This window comes from Tarenaya hassleriana, unplaced genomic scaffold, assembly GCF_000463585.1.
Source record: "Tarenaya hassleriana unplaced genomic scaffold, ASM46358v1 Cleome39, whole genome shotgun sequence".
NCBI classification, from domain to species: domain Eukaryota; kingdom Viridiplantae; phylum Streptophyta; class Magnoliopsida; order Brassicales; family Cleomaceae; genus Tarenaya; species Tarenaya hassleriana.
Window position 1 is genome coordinate 666,163 of NW_010966822.1, and position 11,119 is coordinate 677,281.

Below are 11,119 nucleotides of genomic sequence, written 5' to 3' on the forward strand. Positions count from 1 at the left end.
CGTGATGTGAAATAAAAATACAAATTTAATTTTGTAAAAGTTTTCCCAGATTTGCAGCCAAGCATGTTTCAATTCATAACCTTGTTATGACAAACTCAAATTTAGGTGGCCTAGTGGTAAAATAACATGTAAAGTATACTCTCATCCTGGATTCAAATCCAAGCGTAGTATACTCTCATCCTGGATTCAAATCCAAGCGTGGGGATGGGCATTCACATGGCCTTCCCCGGTCCTCTTGGAGATGTAGTCGGGCCATAGGCCCGATGAACTTCCGGATTATCAAAAAAAAAAAAACCGGATTATCAAAAAAAAAAAAAAACTTGTCATGGCAATTGTTGTCACAAGGAAAAAAAAATATGAACAAATAACCATATTTATTATAATTTATAGAAATATCCCCCCCCCCAAAAAAAAAGTAGGAGTGTATTTTAGGTTTTTGTTTTAAATTAGGTTTTACAGAAAATTTATTTCTTTGTAAAAGATTTTTTTTCGATCCACCTTACAAAATAACAAAAGAAAATAAGTTTAAAATAAAACAAGTTTATCCTATTATTTACGAATATTTATTTGGTTCAAATTTGAACTGTTATTATTTAAAAATAATTTATAATGTCATAACATATATTTAACAATATTTTTATAGAATAAACATTTTTAAAATGAAAAAGTGGAATGAATGATGTTAATTGTTTTTTTTGTTTTATGGAAAATTTATTTAATTTTATGAAGAAGCGAAATAGTGAACTTTTATTTTATTTTTTGGGTCAAATTATATACAAGTTGAGACTAATATTTAAAAAGTTTTTTCTAAAAACGCACAATTTTGTTTTAGAAAGTAAGCTACATATAAAACACAAATTATATAAATATCTCATTTTTCCCATGGGAACCCAAATCTAATTACAAGTGCCATTTTAAATCAAGTTTTAAATCGAGATGAACCAAAACTGATTCTTAAAAAGTAATATATAGTGATCACCTGATTTAGTGATTAAAAATGCTGTTGTCATATCTAAACATCTCGAATCGGAACTCCAATTCATACGACTAATTAAAGATTCTCGATTAAGTGTAATATTATTTCAAAATCCGAATATTTTTCTTAATTGAAACGGGTTTGACATCTTTTGTTATTGATATGAAAATATTTTTTAATATAGTATAATTATTAAGAAAAGTAAAGAGTGGTTTTATATATGTTTGAAAGTGAAACTACTACAAGACTCGGGTATAGTTATGATTTCGCTATAATATCAACGAGATGGTTTCAAAGATATTAATGAGTAAATTTTAAATGAATGTTTGAAAATGAGAGAGAGAGAGAGAGAGAGATGGAGAGGGGCCAAGAGAGAGATCAGAGGAGGCGAGTTTGGCAAAAGAGAAAGACGAGACAAAGTCGGCCTCTCTTCACGACTCGGTCTTCTCTGTCTGAAACTCCGACAGGCGACAGGTCTCTGTCCTCTCTCTCTCTCTCTATAAATTAATAATAATAATAATAATAATAATAATAATAATAATAATAATAATAGTTTTGTGTCTCTTATATGGCCAAGTTAATATAAGATACAAGTTGTAATGTATCATATAACGCACAACGTAATCTCCTCACAACTGTCTTATTTAAGCAATGTGTCATCTTAAGCGCCTTGCCAATCTTTGTAATAGTAATTTATCAAACTTTAAACGTGTCTTTTTTTTTTTGGAAACGATGCTCGATTAATCTCTTGGTATTTTTTTTCTATTCAAGGAGTGTAAAATTCGTATCTATTATATATATATATATATATATATATATATATATATGTCAATCCGTAGCAATCGGATTATTAGATTATTTGTATACTTTAATTAAGTCACGTTTTTTTCTTTTATTATATTCCGTAGTTTTTTTTACCATGTGTATGAACTAGGGGTGGGAAAAAAAACCGAATTTCAGATACCGATTTGACCTAAAGGTTGGATATCCGAATTTTCGGGTATCCGAGAGAACGACACACGAGATCGGATAATAATATTAAATTACCCGAATTTTCGGATACATGTTCGAGTAATTGATATTATCTCACGGGTATCCGCGGATACCCAGATAATAAAAATTTATTTTTTAAATTTTAAATTTTTATTAGATTTTGTATTATTTTATTTGATATTAATGATTATATAGATATTATTGGATATATTTATGATATTTTTTTAAAACAAATTTATTTTGGATATAAATTCAATATAATTTGATTTTGAATGATTTTGAATATGTATATATAAGTATGTTTTACAAAATTAATTGAAAATAATTATAAATATTCGGGTTCAGGTATTCGAGGATACTCAATAATTATCTCACGGGTTTTTTAGTTCGGATACTCACCTTCACGGATACGAGTTCGGGTAATAAAATATATAACCCGAGATATTGTGGTTCGGGTTCGAGTACCCTCGAAAATTTCCGGACACCCCTAGTATGAACAATCTATTCTCGTTGATATAATTCTTTTTTTTATAAGATGTGATTTGATCTGGATAAAGTTCGAAACTGGGTGGAACACTCTTTACACATTCCCACCTACCAATCAAGTGTTCATTGATAATTCTTTACTAATCATGATCAAATCATGAAGGTTTAATATATATTTTTTAATCCGATCTTCTTTACATGCTTGCTCGTCGTCATGTTCCATCAGATCATAATATCCCCTTGACCACATCACTATCTTTTAGGTGCCTTAATTTTTATTTTCTACTTTTTTGAAAAATATTGATGTGTATATAAAATTATAATGCATGGATTTTTTCTTCGCGTATAACAATTTAGCAATCAAAGCTTGTCTTACCCAATAAAAAAAAATGGACAGTGGTCAAACATTTGATAGCATAAAGACAACTCACGCATTTTCGGTTGGATATGTATAGGAGTCCCACCATTGAAGCCTATGCTTTGTCTCACTTGAACAAACATATATATACATATATGTATATATATATATATGCATTATGTTCCTAGGAACCATGTTCACTGATTTAATATTTTGAAAATATATCCATACGGTCCACTTTTAGCAGATTCCCACTGGACCAACACGTGAAATAATTCAATTATTACTTAGAAATCACATTTAATTTACATACCACACTATTCACACGCCAAATAGTTCACACTCGGCCGGAGCGAGGGATCCGATGATGGTTGTGGAAGCACAAAGTGCTCTTCACACTCAGAATTCGAATCTTGATAATCACATGTTATTAAAAAAAATAGTTCACACGGTAAGAAATAAATAAAGAAGAGGAAGAAGAAGAAGAAGCGTTGGACAGGGACAAGTTAAAACATGCATAAATCATGCCACTGTACGTAGAAAACGGAAGTAGAGGTTGGAATAACGCACGCAAACGGAAACTAGAAAAGTTTCTGGGGAGATAACGGCAGATATTTGCATGCTGTTCACTTCATTTAACGGTAACGGTGGATAAAAATCGACCATACATACACTGGCTCAACTCAAGTGGAGTGGTTAAAGTTGGGGAAGACTCCGGTCGATGATCCCGACGACGACGACGCCGGAGAAGTTGACGCCGGTGACCATCGTCCCGACTGCGGGGGAGAAACGGAGAAGGAAGGAGTTGACGGTGAAGACGACGGCGAGATGTACGGTGGGGAAGAAGGAACGGCGTCGAAAACGCCACGGAGGTCTTCCGTTGAGTAAGGGGCATCGTTCATTCCACGGCCTTTCTTGACGAAATCCAAGAATTTCTCCACTTCCTGGAGTTTTACCGGTTTGATGATATAATCTAAGGCACCTGCCTCCAAACATCTGCATATTCGAACAATTTCTTTAATATATATATATATATGTATGTATGTATGTATGTATGTATGTATGTAGAAGCCCATATATGTTTATTTTTTTGGTTTCAAAGTCGAAAGAATAGTACTCTTGAATTCTAGTGAGGACGTTGTCTGAAGACATGATTACGACTGGTATTTTGCTGTAAACCGACGAAGCCTGTTTCAAATATATATATATATATATATATATAACGGGAATTGATTAGAATGAGATTAAGGAAATAAGTAGGGGAGAAGGAGAGACTTGAGGAAGAAGAAGTGACCTTGATTTTCTCGAGAAGCTCAAAGCCGGTCATCTCCGGCATACTGTAGTCAGTCAGTATCAAATCGACTTTAACCGGCTGAAAATTAATTTAAACTGGAAAAGGGTTAGTACGTGATTAAGCACTGATTAAGATCAGAAACTGTCGGGATTCACATTTGCACGGATTTCAGAGGTTCCCTGTTCTTCGTGGACTCCCAAGAACTCCAGAGCTTTCTTCCCACTGTCTAATATCGTCACTGCAAAAAAAAAAAAGGTTCATACTCATTTTCGGAAATTTCAATGCAGTGGGAAAAAAGAGAGAAGGAAAAGGAGATGAAAAAGGCAGAACCTTTGCAGGAAGTGGTATTCTTCAGCACGCGAGCGATGAGCTTCTGGTCGACGAAGCTGTCGTCAACGGCCAAGACGTGAACTTCCTCGTCACTTGACGGCGGCTCCGTCGGGTAGACGCCGTCAACGACCGACGGAACTGAGAAGGAAACGGCGCAGTTTTCTGCCATTTGTGGGGTTTAGAGAGAGAGAGAGAGAGAGAGAGAAAAGACCGAACAGGAAGCTTTAAGTCAGAGTTAGAGGGAGATCACGAGAGATCGGAGAACAGCGGACGAAGACTCCTGCTGTACCCTTTTTATATTCATTTGCGATATATTATAATGTAACGTCTTATCTCTCTCTCAGTTTTTGTAAAAAAAGAAAAGGGCAATGCTTCGTTCGAGTTAGGAAAAAAAAAAAGGAATTAGTGAATGAAAAAAATTCGAAAATACTTTGTTCAGTATTAATGTCGGTCCAAATCATATCTTTGGCTTTCTCTCTGTAGACAGCGTGGAAATCCTCGCGATTCTGAAATTCACTTTGACGTGATCTCTGCAGTGAAAATTAAAAATCGTAAAATCAAATCACATCCGTGTGTGTCACACAGAAAAAAAAGAACATTTTGCCCATGAGTTTATAAGAAAATTTCACACAGAATCTTTTAAATAAAATCTAAATTCCTAAACTCGGTAAAAGAATGGATTATGTATTTATATAATTGTTTATATTCTGTGGTTAGTGGGATTCATATATAATTGTAGTAGTCAATCTATCGATCAATTATCAAAAATACATTTCAGAAATTAATGTATCTCCAAATTTTCCTTTGTCGTGTTCCTAAATTTGTGCCACTCACACCAAATCCAAGATTTCAGAAACAAAAATAGTAAATACTAAATAGAAAAATATACGAAGAGGAGCTGAAATGAACGATCAGGATAAAGAGGTGGGAAAGTGTTGACCGGAGATCCCAGCAAATCTGGACCGTCAGATCCGTAATAAGAAATGAAACCGAACTGACTTTTCCCCAAATACTATCATTTCTATTAAAAAAACCCTACGGACAAAAACCCTGCATGGCTCAACACTGTTTTTTTTTTCCTTCCTTCGCGCTTCTACGTATGCTCTCGTGTTCCGTCCCGTTTCCCTTTTTTTTTTTCCTAGTTTCTAAGGAAAACGATTTTATAAGTATTTAAAAAATAATGATCTTTTTGTGAACAGAATTTTGTGCGAAAAAAAAATGAAATGTTTAGAGATATAATGGAAGATGTGCAAAATTGGTTACACGATTATTAGTATATGATTGGTTTTTCCCGGGCTATATTGTCTGTTTGAATATAAATTTTATACCAATTTATTTAGGATTTCATTTTTCTTCCTATTATTTATTTAAGTTAACAACAGTAGATTGATTTAGAATATGATTATTTTATATCTTACATATGAAATATAGGAACAAAAACATTGGATCGTAATCTTATGAATTCCCACGCATTTTCATTTTTTTGGGTAAAGGATAATTGTATTAAAAAAAATTATTCACATTTTCATTGCATACCCATTCATTTATCTCTGTTGACAAGGAAAAAAAACTCCATTTATTATGCCTTTCCTTTCATTTTTTGTTTGGGGTAAATTTTCCTTTCATTTTTTTATTTGCAAACCATTATAAATTTGTGAAATTCGATTGACATATTTTAATATAATGTTATACAATACAGAGGAAAAGTATGAGAATGATTAAATTAGAAAATTCTGACCTAACAGTTTTATCTACCACATCATTTTCTGAAAACGTTAAAAATATCTATTTCACTTTCAGCATTTTAACTCACAGCACTTGCAAATATTTACACCTCTCGTCCACCAATATGCATATATATATATGCTGAAAACGTTAAATCAATCTCAAATTTATGAATTTTTTAATAGATTCGAAAGGTCGCAACTAATTAATGGGCCATATATTCATGAAATAATAATAGTGATGATGCATAGGCGGCGGTTTTAGTCGAATATCTTCAATGAGGGAGTACTGATTATAGGTAAATGTTTGACTAAATGATTAAAATAACATAAATGTAAAAAAGTCTATCTATAGGGTTAATAAAGAAGATATGCGAATAGTCCCAAAGGAAATAAGAAGTGTAGGACCCAACAACAAACGGTGAAAAGCTTCGGCATTGCAATTCTTCCACCTTACTTCCCTTCGCCTTCCGTCTCTGCCATCTCCTCTTAAATATTGATCTGGTGGCAAAATATTTTGTGGCGAAAATAGGTATTTATATATTAATTATGTTTAAATGTACCCGGTTAAAGAAAAAAAATAGCATGTTCAGCATCTACAAGAATTATGCATAAAAGTCTATAAATACAAAAGACTATATAACAAAAGAAACTGTCGAGATTATTGCTATTTAAAAGCAGAGCGTGTGAGTTTGGTGGGAGATATCTATAAAAAAAAAATACTGGTGAGAGTTATTTGAGAGATCATGAAGTATATATATTTGAGGGGAGTCTTCAAACAACAAGCGAAACGCTCACTGAGTCTAGACATAGTTTAGGGTGACACGTTGTGAGCGCCTCACACAGTGTGTTCAGGATTAGTAAAATTTCTTGTGATATTGAGTTTTTATTCAGGGAGAATGAAACTAAGTGGGTTAAGTAATACTTAGAAAGGTTTGAAATGCATTTGATTCGTATTAAAGAAATAGAATCAGTTTGTAAATTATTGTTTTATAAAATCGTATGAATGTATTTTTTTCATACCCTAATTTATATTTTGATAGCAAAAATTAGGGGCATTGAGCGAACCATATACTAATAGACTAGACTATTCAACAATGGTGCTTTTTGTTATTAGATATTTATATGGCGTTTTTAGATTTTAAATTTAGTTTGGGTTCAATTTAAAACAAATCTAATTGTCTAAAAAAGGATTTACTCCTTCCGAAAAATACACCAAAAAATAAATTTTTTTTTTGTTTCAAAATAACTCATATATTAGACGAGGAGAAACGGAACGAAGCCCAGAATTCGAGAGAGGACCCATCGAAATCTCACCGGACCATCCGCTATTATATATGTCATGGTCGAATAAAGTTTATGCGCATCAAATCGTGGTTGGAGATGAGGTACCTCCTTCGTTTTCTATTTTTTTTTTATTGTTATTTTCCTTTGACAATATATAGTTAGGGTTGTTCAATTTTTTCATTTTTTTGGGTAATATATCCAACGTCTTGGATCAAGATGCAAACTAATTTCGGAACCGTACATAGAGGGCAAAGCTTTCTACACAGTCCTAATCTTTGACGTTCATCATCTACGTGTCCTAATCTCTCTCATAAAGTTAATTAAATAACATTTATTACTCACCAAAATAGAGAGAGAGAGAAATTAAGCTCTTCTAATCACGAGAGAGAGAGAGAGAGAGAGAGAGAGAGAGAGAGAGAGAGAGAGAGAGAAGCTAATTAATTAAAACACATATGGAAAGGGCAACCGGGTGTGAACTCGGTTCTGAATGCGCGCATGATTGGCTCGCAAGAACACTAAAGGTGCTTGCAGATGTTCTCTACCGATTTCGTATACTGCACTTTGTGCCATATGCAATCACCATTTAAAACCAAAACTTATATATACACACACATCAGTAATTTTTTGTGATGTTTACTATATAATTGGAAGGTTGATATAGGTAGCAGATAAACCGTAATTATAAAAGCAAAAAGCAACACTTCACAAAAAGGAGAAATGAAAGCAGAAACATGTGTGAGTGTAAACCCAGATATGATGAGACGCCACATACGTAGACGCATGTTCCCTGTTATTTAAGTGGAGAAGAAGAAAGACATATGATGTCACTGTCAATTTTTGTTAATTGTAAATTTATATAATGTAGCCCGAGTAGAAATGTGGAGTGGAGTCTTAAGATCTATTTCTTTAGCGTCGGTGCATATATGACTATTGCGTGCATGGTTCGATGCACGCGAGAGTCGCGTGTCCCATATGGCCGACCAGACATCATATTAAGTCCGATACTTGCGAGAAACGGTCGAAAACCATAGTCCCATTGAAAACACCTCATTGCCCGTCGAATCTTTCCACCCCTCTAAGAAAAACGACAATGAGCGAAACTAACTTTAAAACTAAAATAAAAAGTAGTTGGAAAAAAGTCGTCTCTTTATTTCTCGACCCATAATCTTTTTTTTTATATAAAAAAATTCATGTTCAAGCCTGTAATCGTGGGTTTCTTCTCGTTATTGGGTCATATCTATGGTTTCCATCGGTTCATTCATCATTAGGTTGACGTTGGAAATCTGGACTATCCCCCCTCTTCTTCTAGACAGATTATTTTATGGCAGACAACCTCTGCTTTAATATCTCAAGAAGTGCTTGATTTCGAGTTTGATTTCCTCTAGAGAAATGACAAAATCATTTCTATCGTGAAAGCAACAAAAATTCATTATAAAAAAAAATTAACATCAAACCACCAAATTCTGTTTTTTTAAATGATGAAATATACTGTTAAAGATATAGACACATATCTATTATATATATATATATATATAATTTGGTTGAATGAAAAATTAAAGGGGCACTATTCGGTGGTTGGTCACATGTACTATTTCAAATTTTTGTAAAAAAAGGTAGTTATGATCAGACGGAGTTTTTCCCGACCATTCAAATGTAGTAGGACGGTTCATTGTTTTATTTGATGTTTGTGTCGAAACTCTTTTTGACGTGGACGTGTAATTAATATCTCAAAGCTTTTATGGGCCCTAACAGTAGGCTTGAATGGGCCTTATGCTAAAATGGGCCTTGTGCTTGTGTTCTTTGCGTTGTGCGACAGTGGTTCTAGTCGTCGACTGCGGATGGAGTGCGGCGGACAGGGCTCTGGGACGCGGTGCATCGGCCCGCCGACGCGGCGGTGTGGTCGTTGCGGCGCCGTCGCGTACTGCTCCGTCTCTCACCAGGTTCTCTTGTTCTTCGTACTTTCCGAAACTTAGTTCTTTGAGGATCTGATCGATTTCTTGCTCCATGAGTTTGTAATCGTCCCTCGAACGTCAAATTGCCATGGAATTTGAATGATTTGATCTCTTTTGACTAATTTTAGTACTGGTTATTCTTCGATTGTGCTCTTTTGTTCGAAGTGAGTGATGTGGTATGCGATCATTAACTTACGAATTTTACAGTCAAATTTCGTTGTGATTATTATTGGTTTTGTTATGTGAGTTCGGTAACCTGAAGGGGTTGTGGTGCAATTAATCCTAAGCTAATGGTGAATTCGATGGTAGATTTCGCATTGGAGCTATCATAAGGAAGAATGTGAGAGGCTTGAAGAGCAAATGAGCCGCGTAGATTCGTTGAATGATTTTCCATTCACATTTACGGAAGAAGCTATCCAGGTGTGATATGTCATTGCCTGATACGGAAGGCATACTATGTAATGCCTGTAGTTCATGCAGTTTCGTCGGAGTTTTTGGTATGTTGTCATGTTTTAACCGATGTAGGTTTGTCGGAAACAGGGGAGCAGGTGCTCTTTCCTTAGCAAAAGAGGAATCCATCATACGGGAATGTGGATTTTCGAATGCAATTGCGGAGCCTCAGCATGGTCGATGGGTGTTGCTCGGTATCTTCCCCTTCCCTTTTATCTCTGGGGATACTTAGTTTTACAAGGTTGGAGGAGCCCTCTGTATTCATATGTTGATTTTCAAGCTGTTGGCACTTGATTTCAGTTTTATCTTTTCTCTGCAGCTTTAAGAGTGAAAGCTGGAATTTTCCGAGCTCTTCTTGTCCATGTCGTGGTATATCTGATTTCCTTCCTCTCTACATAATTTGGTTGTGAATAATATGTTTCTCCAGAATTCATCTCACTTGGGATCATTCAGGGCCTTCATCTCCATTCCCGACCCAGCTATGCAATTGGAAGGAGTATTACGATTGGAGACGCATACCGCTTGACTCTCCCGTGGCTTTACTTCTACACTGGGTAACTTCTCTTGTCCCTTGTCTCATTGGTTGTTAGAATGCATTACTGTGATTAGGACCTTCTATTTGTTGACACCTAGAGTTCCTTGTTCGTTATTTCAGCCACTTACAGTATACCATGCCATGCAAGCTGTTGGGCTGAGAAATTTGACAAGCCAAAACAGTAATGAAGTTTGCATACATTATCTTGGTATGTGACTTCCTCTAGATTTTCTCACACATTGGGTAGCTTCCTCACTGATATATATTTTTTTGTGTTAAACATTTTGATACCAACCTATCAGCTTGTTTTTCTCCGATTTCATGTAAGAGTATTTAGATATAATATAATGTAACACATACAAAAACATATGACATGAGTTATTCCAGATTACAACGATCATCAGTGTTCAAATGATTTCATCGTCTTTCTTGCTGTGATATAATGGTTTGCTGATAGTCTGAGCTTCTGAAGGGCCTCAGAAAGAACTCGGTCAACTTGGTGTCTTTGCTGAGTTGCAAGCTCTCTTCCCTGGTGTGCGCATTCTTGTAGAACTGGTCGGGCCTGATGTTCCACTGTATAGGTGAGCCATTCGCTTGACAAATTCCTCAGACATATGCCATATGTGTAGTATAAAATATAAATCATCTTTTGACTGGTCAAGAAATTAATTAATAATCCCGCAGTATCTAGAAGCTTCTGTTATATCTTTGTGGGAGCTGTCCAACGGCATTCC

The 11,119-nt window shown here is 34.8% G+C and overlaps 2 protein-coding genes across 2 annotated transcripts in view; one reads left to right on the forward strand and one right to left on the reverse strand.

The window, feature by feature from the left end:
• Window positions 1–3,265: 3,265 nt before the first annotated feature.
• On the reverse strand, window positions 3,266–4,719 carry LOC104822950 (two-component response regulator ARR17-like). The gene is made up of 5 exons (XM_010554322.2): window positions 4,438–4,719; window positions 4,263–4,345; window positions 4,108–4,185; window positions 3,931–4,001; window positions 3,266–3,809 (listed from the first exon to the last, which is right to left on the reverse strand). The coding sequence occupies exons 1-5, from the start codon at window positions 4,604–4,606 to the stop codon at window positions 3,497–3,499; spliced, it is 714 nt and encodes a 237-aa protein (XP_010552624.1). The 5' UTR covers window positions 4,607–4,719; the 3' UTR covers window positions 3,266–3,496.
• A 4,544-nt stretch (window positions 4,720–9,263) lies between these two features.
• The window catches only part of LOC104822951 (zinc finger MYND domain-containing protein 15), a 3,220-nt gene continuing 1,364 nt past the window's right edge, over window positions 9,264–11,119 (forward strand). The window contains exons 1-7 of the mRNA XM_010554324.2: window positions 9,264–9,388; window positions 9,710–9,820; window positions 9,941–10,044; window positions 10,170–10,219; window positions 10,304–10,404; window positions 10,506–10,593; window positions 10,858–10,966. Of these exons, the coding sequence (XP_010552626.1) occupies window positions 9,287–9,388; window positions 9,710–9,820; window positions 9,941–10,044; window positions 10,170–10,219; window positions 10,304–10,404; window positions 10,506–10,593; window positions 10,858–10,966 (665 nt within the window). The 5' untranslated portion in view covers window positions 9,264–9,286. The remainder of the gene's footprint in view (window positions 9,389–9,709; window positions 9,821–9,940; window positions 10,045–10,169; window positions 10,220–10,303; window positions 10,405–10,505; window positions 10,594–10,857; window positions 10,967–11,119) is intronic.